General features: G+C 47.9%; 1 protein-coding gene across 2 annotated transcripts in view; it reads right to left on the reverse strand.

Annotated features, from left to right (window-relative positions):
• Positions 1–15,946, reverse strand: part of CCDC82 (coiled-coil domain containing 82) — a 35,754-nt gene extending 19,808 nt beyond the window's left edge. Inside the window, exons 1-3 of one of the 2 annotated variants that reach the window (XM_068266842.1) lie at positions 15,865–15,946; positions 3,795–4,326; positions 136–307 (exon numbers count right to left, since the gene is read on the reverse strand). In XM_068266842.1, coding sequence (XP_068122943.1) covers positions 136–307; positions 3,795–4,301 — 679 coding nt within the window. In that variant the 5' untranslated portion in view covers positions 4,302–4,326; positions 15,865–15,946. The remainder of the gene's footprint in view (positions 1–135; positions 308–3,794; positions 4,327–15,864) is intronic. The other variant, XM_068266843.1, reaches the window with a different exon arrangement.
• Positions 15,947–16,254: the final 308 nt, after the last annotated feature.

Below are 16,254 nucleotides of genomic sequence, written 5' to 3' on the forward strand. Positions count from 1 at the left end.
TATTTTTCTTTGATTTTTACCTCTAAACTTAGGTTTATCTTATAGTCCAGAGCAACTTATATTTCAAAAAACACAGTAACTCTAATAGACTGTTCAGAGAAGCGTGGAACTACATTATTACTTAGCAATACTAACACTGAGAAAGGTTGTGCTTTAGGAACAGGTCTTGGTATCTGGCTGATCGGTTTCCTTCTTCATCTTCTTCAGCCTCCTCCTCATCATCTACTATGAAATCCTGCATGTCGTCTTCCTCCTCAGCCAGTGTTTCTACTCCAGAAAGGGGCGTGTCCTCACCGCTGCCACTTCCCTACAAGGTGAAAAAAGGAAACCACATAAAACATACTACCGTGTATACAGCAAAGGATAATAGTATGTGCAAATGTATTAACCCTTTCCAATCCTATGTTGCACTTTGTTCAACATTGAACTTTTCCAGCAAAGGTCCAAAGTCAAAAAATGGCTGGGAGCGCTGTTGCCAGATAAAAACCAGCACATCAACTTCTTTAGATCAAAGTGTCAGGCTAAGTCCAACACTTTAATTGCCGCCGGCCCCATCCTCCGCCATGTACTTTAAATATTATGTGGGCGCATTTGGGCTTGTCACTAAGGGCACGGACGGTTGCCAGATCCGGCCTAATCCGCCACTGCGTCACCTAATGTGGATCAAACTGTTGGACTTTCCCACACCACGCTGCACGTGGTGCAATGCAGTGGTGGCGGAATTACAGTACTAGAGCTGTCGCTGGCTACACCGGGTCACCTCCATGCTCTAGTGCAAGGAGGTAGAGACCTTCCGTATTCTGCTGCTACAGGGATCAACCACGTCTCCGCTGCTGGTTTTCATCTCCCCCCCCCAGCACTTACTGGTGTGCGAGAAAAGATGAAAACCGGCAGGTGTATATATTGTGCACAGATGTTTGAGTCAAGTGACTGACTATTAGAAAGACTTAAATCCATATTCAGCTTTACTAACTGGGAGAATTTCAAGGTTTTTAAAGGGAACCTAAATTGAAACAAGTAAAAAGTTTCACTAACCTGGGGCTTCTACCAGCCCCCTGCAGACCTTCTGCACCTGCACCATCACAGATCGAGTCTCCGGTCCCCTGCTGCCACTAGGTTTTGGTCTTTCCGACTCAGCCATGTGGATGGCCACTGCGCCTGCACGGTCCTGGCTGCGTGTGTCCTTGATCATTCTACTACCAATTACTGAATCCGAGAGAGCCTAATCGCTTTGATGCGTATGGATGAAAGAACGCATGGACGCATGGACGCATACTAGACGCCCAGCATACACATCACTTCCGCCGGAAGTTACCCTCCGATAACTGCCCACAGTTAGCCTTGATAAGAAAGGTTACGAGCGCCTACAAGTTACAGAGGCGTTAAGTACGTTTGCTGACACATTTAGGTAAGAGAATTTTTATCTGCGCCACTTGGTTTTTGGATATTGCTTCAACCTCAGATGTATATTTATAGTGACGGATTGGGTAGATAATGATGCCTATGATGATATATGTGATATATATTGAGATGGATATGTAGACTCAATTGAAGTACCGGATATAGCAACTAAAAACATATTCCGTATATAGGGCAGTCTGAATAACAGCAAATTATGATGATGGTTATGTAACACATGTGGTTTACAGCAAAAAGATGTGGTCCAGGTTACTAATCTATGCGGCTTGATGACATCTGGATGTTGGGGCAACAATATATATCTAATAGATATAATTTTTTTAAGAAAATAAGATCCTTTTTATAATTATATAAATGCACGTATATGTATATGTGTATGGTTGTCTTATGACACCTACCATGACATCTGGTCGCATAATCCACATGCAGATTACATAAGATGTGTTTGTGTTATTGAAGCACTCTAGTTTTTTACAGGTTTTTATATACAGGTTCTTAATTTATTTATTGTTTATTGTGATAATATATGGCATAGTCCCTATGTATACTACATATGGTATTGTTGCTTTTTTACAGTGCTCCTTGTTTTATATTGCCTGAGGAAGCGGGCGTAGACCCGTGAAACGCGTTGCAAAAATTATTGGAGTAAGAATAAAACTTGTTTTTGTTTTTTGATGATACCATTGTGTCCTTATTGGGGAGGTAAGTCATCCATTGCCCCCTATTTTAGAAATTTTAAAGTATTTTATCCTGCTTGGCGCCTCTGTTATCCAACTAATCGCTTTGAGTCCTATGGGAGAAAAGCGCTATAGAAATGTTATTGTATTGTATTGTATTCTCCCGCCGCCAGGAATGTCCTGCGCATGCGCAGAATGAGAAACTCTCATTCTGCGCATGCGTGGGACACTGATCAAGGACGCACAAAGCTGCTGACTGGCCAATCGGCAGGAATGAAACTGTGACAGCAAGGGACCAGAGACTCAATCTGTGATGGCGCGGGTAAAGGGCGGCTGCAGAGGGCTGGTAGAAGCCCCAGGTAAGTGAAACTTTTTTTTTCTTGCTTCGGTTTAGGTTTCCTTTAAAGTATACCAGAGACGACAGATACTTACCTTTTTATACATACCTGGGGCTTCCTTCAGCCCAGATGGGCATGGATCGCTCCCACACCGCCGTCCTCCGCTGCCTGCAGCTCCGGTACCGGGTCTTGTACCTTCCTCCAGTCGAGGCCAGTCTGACGCAAGTGAAGTGCGCTATTTACGTAAAGAGGGCACTTCCTCTTACTCAGACTGGCCGCGACTGGAGGAAGTTACGGGACCCGGTACCGGAGCTGCAGGTAGTGGACTACGGCAGCGCTACAGCAATCTGTGCCCATGGGGCTGTAGGAAGCCCCAGGTATGTATAAAAAGGTAAGTATCTGTTGTCTCTGGTTTTCATTACAGTATACCTTGTGGAGTTACCACTAACTGGGATAATTTCAAGGGCTTTAAAGTATACTTTGTAGATAGTAAGTATAACATATACGCTATAGCAGCAGAGGGTGAGATAGCGTCTGGGAACGCGGAGAATCACTCGCGTTCCCAGCCTGTCGGCGGCTGTCGCCGAACCCGGAAGTAGCCGCCGGCGGGGACAGGAGGATCGGATCGAGGCTGTGAGGGCACCATACAGCTTCAGGGGGCTGAGGGATGCCCCAGGTGAGTAAAAATCTTTTTTTTGTTTTGACTTAAGTATCCCTTTAAGTAAACACAGTATAACATTATCTGAAGTTCGGATGCGGCAGCATTTCACTGCACTCAACTTTCAAGCTCTGTGTGTAACCCTTCCAATGCTGGTCTAGTAAAAAAAAAAAAATGCTGGTTGCATATAATATGCTGTAAATAATGTTATAGTGCAAAGATGAAATGCAGGGTTATATTCCACTTTAAGAAGATTACTACAAGTTTTACTCAGCTACTAGATACACAGCTATTGATACAGAAGAGACTACTATTAATCTTATTCTACATAACACAACTGTTATATTCTTTTTTTGAATGTGCTTAGAAGAGGATGATCGCTTGGCTATAAAGCCTTGATACGATGGAATACTGTTAGAAGGAAACACTACTTGGAACTGTTTCATATTTTGTATATATGCTGTATGATAAGCAAATACAATTTTTTATGTAAAATCATATACTGAGCGCTCCGATTCATTTCAAGATATACCGTCAATCTATGCCGGATTTATATGATAGCAACGCTTTAAAGGCTGGTCCTTTACTGAGTTAGCAATCATGAAAAAGGCAAGAACAGCTCAGGTTTTTGACAACACCTGAAACGTGATTGCTGGCCCAGTGTAGCTATTTCTGTATATAAATCTGCCCCCATGAGTTTACCTTGTCGGATGCTTGGCTGGTTCTTTGGTTTCGGGACCGTCTTCTCTCAGCAAGCATTTTCAGGTTCTCCTTCCTCTTTTGTTTCTTGAGTTGAGCTTTGGTCTCCTCATCTACAGGGGGTTTATTCAGAGCTTCTTCATCTTCATCTATCACACGACAGCGTTTGGCTCCGACTTTTGTGCCAGGCTCGTCACTATCTGAGCTGCTGTCGCTGCTGCCTATCATGGCAGACCTGCTCTTTCGCCTGGGTGTCTTGATGTTGTCTTCTACATCGTCTGCGGGTTCCTGCGATGGTTGTTGATCTTCACCTTGTGTTGTGGAGGAGCTGCCACTGTCCTCTGAGTCAGATTCTTCCTCTTCTTCTTCAGAAGTGGTTGTCTCATCAGAGTCCAGTATGTGGGACACGGTGTCTACTTTTGTTCGCTTCCAGTCCACCCTGGACTTTGGAGGGGTCTCAGAGGACTTTCTTTTGTGCCTAGTTTGATACGTCCTGGAAACGCTTGCCATGTCTATATGATAGGAGAAACCTTCACTGATAAGGAAATACAAGGAGCAGCGTCACAAAATGCAAAGTTCCAATACTATTATTAAAAAACGTTATATTTCATACACATATTTTGCAGTGTTGCAGAATAGATAGGGGAATCATTACAAAATGAAACAAAGTTGCACAGGGGCATTCAAACGTTAAACAACGGCACACAAAATAGTGATATAGCAATGTACTAATACATATAGCAAAAGAGCCACCAGGCCATATGGAATTATAAATACAGTGTTCTCCCCAGAGCCTATTACCCGGGCGGAGCGCCCACCAGATCTCTGTCCCCGCCCGGCTGCTGTGATTGGCCGCTTTCTGCATCATTAATTCTTTCCTCCGCACGATAGACATGACAGCTTGGAACGCAAGCAGAGACACCATCTCCGCCCTCCTCCTCAGCTCCTTCCTTCCTATCAGCAGCGTGGAAGGGCGGGGAAATCTCATAGCAGAGAGAGGAACAGGCAGACCGAGGGAACTTTCAGCTGGAGTCCGCACTGAAAAGAATGTGCGGTTTGATTTGTTATCTTTTGGTGAGTCACTCCCGCTGGCTACTGGACAGACGCTCTTCTCTTCCTCTCCGTCAGAGCAGCATGTACAATGTCCCCTTCCCCAGGTCCTTCAGGTCACAAGAATGTCAGAGACCTCAAAGAAGTGTGGCACATTAACATATCAACATGTTTCTTTATTCTGGAGCATTCGGTGAGAGAGATAAGGCCCGGTTCACATTAGCGGTTGCTATCCGGAATCGCCGTGCCGGAGCCGGACCGCATGCGGACCGGACGAAACGGACGCACGGCATAGCAATGAAAGTCTATGCGACCGTTCACATGCGTCCGTTTCGTCCGGACCGGAGCCGGACCGGATCCGGACTCCGGCGTCCGTTCCAACATGCGCTATTTTTTGGTCCGGCTGGTCCGGCTGACGTATCCGGACCGGAGCCGGAATGTTGCATCCGGCCAATGGAAACCAATGAGAACCGGAGAGCGCACAACACACTGGCTATAAAAACCGGATGTTGTACCACACTTCCTATGCAGACTCTATGGTATGGTGGCCATTTTGGATGGGGACCACATGGCACCAGCGTTCACAGAGTGGAGCAGCAGTGACTTCATGCTGGAGCTCTTTGGCAGCAATATGGAGCAGGATCTGTCTGATAGCGAGGGGGTGAGGCCCTACACATCAGAAGACCTCATCCTACAGGTGCAGCAGGTACCAGCCCTGTGGGACAAGGGGGATGCGGACCACAGCAACATCAAAAAATGCAGAGGCCTGTGGAAAAAAATTGCCAAGCTGTATGTGGAGGACTTTGAGAACTTGAGCAAGAGACAGCAAGGCACAGAGGGTATGTTGACTAGAAGTTTTTTTGGGGGGGGGCTTGTGGTTTAAGCTTGTGATGTATTCAACTTTTGCTATGGATTTGTGTCACCCACGTGTTGCCCACCCACCCGTGGCCCACCCACCTGTTCCCCACCCACCTGTACCCCACCTGTGATGTATCACACCCACCTGTACCCCACCTGTGATGTATCCCACCTGTGATGTATCCCACCCACCAGTACCCCACCTGTGATGTATCCCACCCACCTCTACCCCACCTGTGATGTATCCCACCCACCTGTACCCCACCTGTGCTGTATCCCACCCACCTGTGATGTATCCCACCCACCTGTACCCCACCTGTGATGTATCCCACCTGTGATGTATCCCACCCACCTGTGATGTATCCCACCCACCTGTGATGTATCCCACCCACCTGTGATGTATCCCACCTGTGATGTATCACACCCACCTGTACCCCACCTGTGATGTATCCCACCCACCTCTACCCCACCTGTGATGTATCCCACCTGTGATGTATCCCACCTGTGATGTATCCCACCCACCTGTGATGTATCCCACCCACCTGTACCCCACCTGTGATGTATCCCACCTGTGATGTATCCCACCCACCAGTACCCCACCTGTGATGTATCCCACCCACCTCTAGCCCACCTGTGATGTATCCCACCCACCTGTACCCCACCTGTGATGTATCCCACCTGTGATGTATCCCACCTGTGATGTATCCCACCCACCTGTGATGTATCCCACCCACCTGTGATGTATCCCACCCACCTGTACCCCACCTGTGATGTATCCCACCCACCTGTACCCCACCTGTGATGTATCCCACCCACCTGTACCCCACCTGTGATGTATCCCACCCACCTCTACCCCACCTGTGATGTATCCCACTCACCTCTACCCCACCTGTGATGTATCCCACCCACCTCTACCCCACCTGTGATGTATCCCACCCACCTCTACCCCACCTGTGCTGTATCCCACCCACCTGTGCTGTATCCCACCCACCTGTGATGTATCCCACCCACCTGTGATGTATCCCACCCACCTGCGATGTACCCCACCTGTTCACATAAAACATACACAATGACCAATTATTATACATCAATTTATTGTAAAAAATTAATACATTTAAAATCACTCAAACTTGAAACTCCAAAATAAACACATTTCAACAAAACATATTAAAAACCAAACATTCACCCTCGTCCAGGTGGTGTGGTAAAATAAAGTCTCAGTTGGTCCCTGTTCCGCAGTGACACTACCCTTGGCCTGGTTGCATACCTCCGCAGGGGCATTAGTGGAAGCACATTCGGGGGTTCCGGAGTCTCTCTTTCCTCCTGCCGCACAAAGTTGTGGAGGATGCATGCTGCCTTCACCACGACAACTGCGTTGCCCGGTTTCAGCAGCATGGGCGTGTGGAACACCCTCCACTTTGACACCAGGATCCCAAATGTGCACTCCACCATTCTCCTTGCACGGCTCAACCGAGCATTGAAGTGTAGCTGGCTGGCATCAAGTCCCCTGTCTGGGTACGGACGCATTACATGGTCGGACAGGGCGAAGGCCTCGTCCCCCACAAACACATAGGGGTAGGCCGGTGCCCTTGTCCCAGGCCAGGGTCTGTCACGGGGGAGACGCAGTCTGCCTTCCTCCATCAGCCGGCAAAGGGTCGTACGCTGGAAAATTCCAGAGTCATTGGAACTACCGTACGACCCCACATCCACGTACACAAACTTGTAGTCCGCATCTGCCACTGCCATTAGAACAATGCTGAAGTATTTTTTATAGTTGAAATAATGGCTGCCACTCCCCACGGGTTTCTGAATCCGGATGTGTTTCCCATCCAGTGCGCCAACACAATTAGGAAACTTGCACTCGGTCCAGAAGCCCTGGGCGATCTCCTCCCATTTCGTGGTGTCCGGCACAGGCATGTATCTGGCCCTCAGTCGCGTCCAAAGGATCCTCGAAGTCCTCACGACGATGCCTGCCACCGTGCTCTTCCCAATACGAAATGTGACATGTAGCGATGTATATGTTTGTCCAGTTGCGATGTACCTACAAGAGAAATAATCGAAATCAATTTTTCATGTCGTTACAGGAGAAAGGTACAAGACAAGGTGGCGCAATATACGGGATGCATATGTGAAATGGCTACGGAAGAAAAAACTTGCCGAACGAAGTGGCAGTGGCGGGGGAAGGCGACAAAAAGACTACCAATTTGCCAAGCAATTGTCTTTCATCAATGCAAGCCTGGAACCTAGACTGTAAGTACCACTACTGTGGGCAGGAACTGAGAGCTCATTTACCATGCCTTTGGCCATGTATTGCTATGGCCTCAATTCCCATGGCTAGCGAACTTTTCTCACAAGCTTTATCAAATGTTGGGTAGAAACGGGTGATAAAGTGATTGCTAGTGTTTGCTAGCTCTGTGAATTGACGCCACATGCTGTTTGGCACACCAATAAATATTTTTTTTATCTACAGGACTGAAGACAATTTGGAGCAAGAGGAACCGACCCAGGAGGCACGGTTCAGCAGTGAGGAGAGCTTGGTGGATGATGACGTCGCCGATGTAACCTATTGCCCCGAGGCGAGGAGTAGGAGGAGGGAGTCCTTAATCACAACTCCGTCCTTTGATGATGACTTGGCAGAAGAGAGCTTGGATGTTGAGGTTGCAGGACCGAGTGTGGAAGAAGCTGAACCTCCACAATCGACCGCTATGGAAGCTCCAGGGGAACAAGAACAAAGTGAGGAGCACCGAGAGACTGCAGCACAACCAGCGCGCAGGGCAACCCCGACACAGGCCAGAGGACGGGAAGATGCTGCCACACCACCAGTGAGGACCACCACACCAGTGAGGCGTCGAGGTACCCTCCCCCCAACAAGGAGAGAGACAGAGTCCGAGATGTCCGGGGCTGTCTCCGAACTTCTCGGGATTCTTCAGAGCCACCAAACTCTCATAACCCGGCAGTTGCAAGATGAGGACAGGGGCCATATCATGGAGCAGTACAAGTCCCACATCACTACACTGCAATGTGAGCTCGACGCTGTACATGGGCACTACAGGGACGAGCTTAAAATGATGCATGAGATGCACAGAGGAGAAATCGACCAACTGCGTGCGCAGCATCATCAGTCGGTGGGCCAGCTGCAGAACATGATGCAGCAAATGCATCAACAAAGCAAGGAACTACTGAAATTGCAGGCACACCCGTGTTTTCACACTGTGATGTCTCTAATACCATATCTTGAAAAGGTGCCTTCACAAAACCTGATGGCGTGCCATTCCAATTTGCTGGAGGTGATTAAACAGCACATGGACACGCCATTATTGCAACCACCAATTTTTAGACCCCCACAACCAACAGCGGTGCCCACCTGGCAATCATCACAGATGTACACCGGCTACAGAGGCAGTCAATATGGGCCACCGCTGTCAGGGTCCAGCTCATCCACGACCAGCACCCAAGAGAGTCCAGATTTCCAGGCAGCAACTCCCACCTTTTCTAGTAGTGGTGCCGATACAATTTGAAAAAAAAAGTCAAATTGTTCCTGGACATGCTCCTCTGAATACCTCCGATCCTCGGAGGAAGGATACCATCACAGGGCTTTTTAACTTTTGGTTTTGCTGGACTTGAACTTTAGGGCCTGGTGTCCCCGAAAGACACTACCTGGGTCACAACCTTGTGCCTGTTGCACTGCACCTGTAGTCCTGCACCTGTGCCTTTGATTCCTCTTGTTCCTTACTTTGTTGATCCTAATCACTTGCACAAGACCCTTGGAGCCATGGGTGAAGGACACCTTCACTGGTCGGTGAGAGGCCTAGCCTTTTCACTGACCTGTGTCCTTCATCCATGGCTCAGAGGGTCCTGTGCCAGTCGTTAGGTTTTAGAAGCACTAATAATTTAGGGCCTGGTGTCCCCGAAAGACACTACCTGGGTCACAACCTTGTGCCTGTTGCACTGCACCTGTAGTCATGCACCTGTGCCTTTGATTCCTCTTTTTCCTTACTTTGTTGATCCTAATCACTTGCACAAGACCCTTGGAGCCATGGGTGAAGGACACCTTCACTGGTCGGTGAGAGGCCTAGCCTTTTCACTGCCCTGTGTCCTTCATCCATGGCTCAGAGGGTCATGTGCCAGTGGTTAGGTTTTTAAAGCACTTCAATTTATTAGGGCCTGGTGTCCCCGAAAGACACTACCTGGGTCACAACCTTGTGCCTGTTGCACTGCACCTGTAGTCATGCACCTCTGCCATCGGTTCCTCTTGCTCCTCACTTTGTTCTTGTTCCTAACCACTTGCACAAGACCCTTGGAGCCATGGATGAAGGACACCTTGACTGGTCGGTGAGAGGCCTAGCCTTTTCACTGCCCTGTGTCCTTCATCCATGGCTCAGAGGGTCATGTGCCAGTGGTTAGGTTTTTAAAGCACTTCAATTTATTAGGGCCTGGTGTCCCCGAAAGACACTACCTGGGTCACAACCTTGTGCCTGTTGCACTGCACCTGTAGTCATGCACCTCTGCCATCGGTTCCTCTTGCTCCTCACTTTGTTCTTGTTCCTAACCACTTGCACAAGACCCTTGGAGCCATGGATGAAGGACACCTTGACTGGTCGGTGAGAGGCCTAGCCTTTTCACTGCCCTGTGTCCTTCATCCATGGCTCAGAGGGTCATGTGCCAGTGGTTAGGTTTTTAAAGCACTTCAATTTATTAGGGCCTGGTGTCCCCGAAAGACACTACCTGGGTCACAACCTTGTGCCTGTTGCACTGCACCTGTAGTCATGCACCTCTGCCATCGGTTCCTCTTGCTCCTCACTTTGTTCTTGTTCCTAATCACTTGCACAAGACCCTTGGAGCCATGGATGAAGGACACCTTGACTGGTCGGTGAGAGGCCTAGCCTTTTCACTGACCTGTGTCCTTCATCCATGGCTCAGAGGGTCCTGTGCCAGTGGTTAGGTTTTTGAAGCACTTTAATATTAGGGACTGGTGTCCCCGAAAGACACTTGGGCAGCTATGCCCTGCAACTCTTCCAGCACAAAGTTGGTGGTTGGTGTTCCTTAAAACTGACCGGGCTATACCATAGATATGTTATTTTTTTGTCTTCCATGTTGGAAGAATGTTTCCATGTTGGAAAGTGGTTGTTTTTGCAATAAAAAAATTTGTTTTTACATACCTCAGTGTGATGAGTAGTTGTTCTTGTGGTGTGACTGCTCTCCTGAACGTGGTATCCTTCTTCCTAAGGTCATCCTTCACCATCTCCAAAAGGGTATCAAACCTGTCAGGAGATGTAAAGGAAGAAGCTGTAAAGTATGTTGTGGGACAAGGTGTTGGGTGGAGGATGGGGGAGGTGTGTTTACAGAGGTTTGGGAGTGTTGTGGAGGGTGGGGGTGTAGTGTATAGCTAGGTATACAGGGGTGTGGGGGTCAGGGTGGTGTGTTTAGCTAGGTATACAGGGATGAGGTGTTGTGGGGGTGAGGGTGGGGTGTTTAGGAATGGTGGGGGTTGGTGTATTTAGGCCTATATACTTACAGGGGAATAGACATCCGAGTGTAGCTGTAGAACTTCTGTGGGTGTCGTCTGAGGTCCCGGTAGAGGGCCTGGAACTCTCCCTTCCTCTGCCTCCTGGCTAGTAGAGGGTGCACCCACCATCTCCTGCGAGGAGCACGCCTTCTCCCCACATAGTAGTAGGTAAACAACAGGAAGGAGAGAATTCCCAGGTAATAAGCATAAAAAATGACTGGATCCATGGTCCCAACTGCTGTCTCTGTATCCAAGGATGGTCTCCACACGTCCAGCTGTCTCCAACAATGACCCCAGAGCTTCTGCTGACCTCCCAGAACCCCAGGTATTTATACAGGTTGTTATCTCTTTAAGAATCCGGATCCGGACCGCAACCGTGTTCATACCGCACGGAAACCGTATGCAACCGGACCGGATCCGGACCGGATCCGGACAGGAACCGTACGGTTCAGGTCCGATCCGGCTCCGGTGCGGTCCGGACATCCGGTGCGGTTTTAGCAAAACCGCAAGTGTGAACGGGGCCTAAGTGGTTTACAGAGGCTGTAAAAGGCAGCTTTCATTCTGCCTCCTGTGTCTCTGCACTTTATCACAAGCTGACACTTGGTTTGCTAGCTATTAACCCCAAATTGTTCAGTTCAGTTCCATCGCTGTATTATCTAGCTTTCAGTATGGGCAATGGCAAAAAGTTTAGTTCAGCATTTTACATCAAGTTTAGCCTTTTTTTTTGTCTCAGCAGTTAGTTATTTAGGTTGAGAAAGACATACATCCATTGAGTTCAGACAGACTACTTGTATGTTCACAAATCACTGTGCTGTACAGAACAACTGTAGTGAGAGGTATAAGGAGGCTGCCATCTTTATTTACCCGACAGCCTCGCTGAGCCTTTGCCTATAATACTTTTAGCCATAGCCCCTGAACAAGCATGCAGCAGATCAGGTGTTTCTGACATTGTTGTCAGATCTGACAAGATTAGCTGCATGCCTGTTTCTTGTCTGATTGAGACACTACTGCAGCCAAGTAGATCAGCAGGGCTGCCATGCAATGTGTATTGTTTAAAAGGAAATAAATATAGCAGCCTCCATATTCTTCTCACTTCAGTTCCCCTTTAAACTAGCATGGCTTTTGCAAAGTCTTCGCTGGAGTTCTCACCACTCATGTCGCCTGCCTGTGTGATCAGCTTTAAAGTCAGCACTCCTCTGCAACTAGTGTGTGCAGCAGCAGGAGTAACATACATTGCATGCAGGGATGGTGAATGGTGTCAGGTCATATATGTGATGATGGGGCTATGGCACTAAGGCCCCATTCACACAGGTGCTTTTCAGGGAATCCTTAGAGCTTTGCTGAACGCCAGCGAACAGAGAATCGCTATGACAAAGCTGCCCTATGGTGGCATTCACACTGCAGTTGCGATTTGTATGAAAATCAGAAATGCACTGCATACAGCATTTTGTGAGTATTCGCAATGCGATTTTTGTTTCTTGAACAAGTTATCGTCCCACCCAGTAGCACTCAGTGTGATGCTGACCTCTCCCCAGCCAGTGCGATTCCCCAGCCAGTATGACCCTCACTCTCCTTTCAGCGTTTCCTTACTTTCTGACCCAGCAGCACCCTGCGTAACCTTACTTCCCCACCCGGCTACTTTTTCATGCCACCCGGCTGGAAAATATTTCTGGGGAGAACACTGAAATAATATGCCTTTCAAACCACCAGCAAATAATGAAAAAAAAATGTGATCATTCTTTTTCATCGACTTTTTGGTACTTTTTTCCATTACAAAGTGCTGTAAAGTTATTTTAAATTGAAGATGAAAAATTATCTCATAAGACAAAACTCAAGAGAAAAAGTTAATTGCATAGGGCTCACTAAATCCATATGGTAGTGGAGAAGTGCACATGGGGAGGAAGGCCCTGCCAAATAGGCTTACAATCTAAAAGGTGGGGGAGACGGACTCTTAAAGCGGTATTGACACCATAAAAATCAAATTTCAACAGCAACTGGTCTGAGTGTATTAAGTGATAAAGATGCTAATCCTGCATTCAAAACTTTCAAAACTTTTTCTGCTCTTATGATTTGGAGTTATCACATGCCTCAGGAGCACTGGCCCTTTAGTAGTCGGTGCCAAAGAATTGCATGCTGGGGGTTCTTTTTATCTATAATGTATTCCTCCTCTTTCCTTTATTTCCCTGCCAGCTGCTCATCTGAAACCTAATCCCCTACTCACTCGTGTTTACAAGCAAGGCTGAGGTGACTCAGCGATTGGAGGAGACAAGAAAAAAAGTAAAGGGCAGAAATGACATCACGAGTTAGCCTTAACTGCGGGCAAAAGACATGGCCCCCACCAGGAACAGAATTCTCGTCATTTACTATATAACATTCACTGAAATCAAAACTTGGACAGTATAATACGTGTTATGTATGTAGATCAAGTATTTATCTACTTATATATGTGTTTTTTTCCCTGGCATCGTATGGCTAATCCTACTGCTTTAAGGCGGGGAGGTGGTATGAGGAGTGGAGAGAGCGGGTTTGGGATCTCCTGACGAGATATGAGATGTACAAAAGGACAGGGCTGTGGAGTCGGAGCAATTTTGGGTTCCTGGAGTCGGTGGTTTCATAAACTGAGGAGTTGGGAGTCAGATGATTTTTTGAACCAAATCCAAAGCCTTTGTAAAAACTAGACTAAGGAGTCAGAGTCGGAGATTTCATAAACTGAGGAGTCAGATGATTTTTGTACGGACTCCACAGCCCTGCAAAGGAGACCATCAATCACTTGTACCCAAGTATACTGGAAGTTGTGTGTAAAGCAAAACAATTATTAAATCTGAAATCGGGGCCCTATTTAGAAATTGAGGATAAATTTGCCCCTTTGCCACCTATTTACCCGTTCTTCAGTGGCAATCTGTGGCAAGATGAAGGGGCAGTATGACTGGAACATCTTATTCCAATAGAAAAAAAATGCTTCTTTTTTAAATTAAATTAAAGGGGAAAGTAGTTTCCACTGATCCCTCCGCCTATCCCCTCACTGGAGGCGTGAGGCGATAGGCGAAGGGATCAGTGCACATGGGCAGGGAAGGCCCTGCCAAATAGGCTTACAACCTATTAAATACTGTCTCCTCTCCATCGCCCAGGGCGTCTGTAATCCATGACCTGTCTAATGTACATGACGTCAGTACATGAGATGGGGGTCACAGGGTACAGGCAATGGAGAGAAGATAATACAAGCAAGGAGTTGCTTCCAAACTCATGGGCCGCGGGGACGGCGACATTACATGAGGGAGTGGGGGGGGACTGGGGGCCTTCAATCATCGCATCATTTTGAAAGCCGTCACGCACCAGACTGAGCCCTGAGCAAGAGATTTCGAGCATGCTGGATCTATTGTTTCCAGCTGGAAATTGATTACTCAGGTGGCCAGCTGCTCTCTTTTGCTGGATACACACCATGAGTTTCCGCGTCACACGCGGCCGTCGATACGCGTCAATTCGATTATTTCCGAACGAATTTCGATGATTTTTAGGTCGAATGCCATGTAAAGTATGGCAAATCGACCTAACAATCCATCGAAGCTTGAACCGGACATGTCGGAAATAATTGAATCGACACGTATCGACGGCCGCATCGAACGCGGAAACGCATGGTGTGTATCCAGCATTACAGAGATGGGCTCACAAGTAATCACGAGTCCGTAAGGACTCAAATTTGTAATTGCCGCAGCTGTGCGGCTGCATGTTAAGGGATTATTCACCCACAATTCCCACCATCATGCCTGTGCTCCAGATAGCTTGCACGCGTCCTATTGGTCGTGTTGCAAGCCTCACTGCGCGCACTTCCTCCTTCAAGCCGGAAGAAAGAAGTGCGCCGTGGTGAGGCTTTCAACGCGTCCAATAGGACACGTGCAAGCTATCTGGAGCACAGGCAGGATGGCGGGAATTGTGGGTAAATAACCCCTTATTATCCAGCTGACACAGCTGCGGCAATTACAGCTCATTTTAATTACGAATTCTTAAATCCTTACGGAAATCCTTCCGGACTCGTGATCCCATCCCTGCTCTCTTGTGCTGCAGCTGCCCCAGGCCCAAAAACTAGGAAGAGGGAAGCCTCTGGATCCTCCAACGGCATCCCGTGTCCTCCTCCAGACCACCAACCCTTTATGTCCATGTCCATGCTCCCTGCCATGCATGAGTGTGTGGCTGTGCTGCACCCACACCAGTGCGACAGCTCCTCCACAATAACACGACAGGGAGTGCACCCACCATAATATCTGACAAGCTCTAGTTGGAGATGTTCCAGGGGAGGTCCATGCTTGGCAAGGGTGGGGGAAGCGGACACCTCTTCATAGGTAAGTATCTTTTTTTCAGATAACAATCTCAGAGTAAACTTCCAATGTATTTAGTGTATGGTGAATGTCTTTTATAGTTGTTAATAACAACAACAAGGTCACATCATAGGATTACTGTGACTTCCTACAGATGCACTGGGTGACAGCTCTGATCATAGGAGGACAGGCCAGCACAGGAGATCACACTGTTATTGCCTCCATGTGCGTGTGACGTCACCTCCCGTCCCCAGCTATCACAGCACGTGATCTCGCCATACAGATATCACTAATCTGATCCTGGCTGACCACCCCTCCCGATCCCATTAATTATATAATCACATACCAGTCTGACAGAGGATCCCACACTCATCATCAGCGCATCTGCATCATAGTGTTGTCCGGATCATAAACGATTCGGATCTTTGATCCGAATCTATTTTGTGAGTCGAACATCCGAATCATCAAAATGAGTGATTCGGATCGCAAAAGGGGGCGGGACCAGGAGCGACACGCCCCCTCTCAGCGGGCAGCGGGGTCCTGGAAGCAGAGCAGAGATGGATCGCTCTGTTGGAGGGGACTCAGGGGAGCCAGCCTTGCAGGGACAGGTAGAGGGGACATGGGTGCCACTGCCAGATATGTGTAGAGCACACATACTGGCTACAGTGTGCTGCCCATTACAGGCTGTCTGTTCCGTAGTTGTGCACAGTGATCACATTGGAAACTTTTGGCTCAG

This window comes from Hyperolius riggenbachi, chromosome 2 (genome assembly GCF_040937935.1).
Source record: "Hyperolius riggenbachi isolate aHypRig1 chromosome 2, aHypRig1.pri, whole genome shotgun sequence".
NCBI lineage: Eukaryota > Metazoa > Chordata > Amphibia > Anura > Hyperoliidae > Hyperolius > Hyperolius riggenbachi.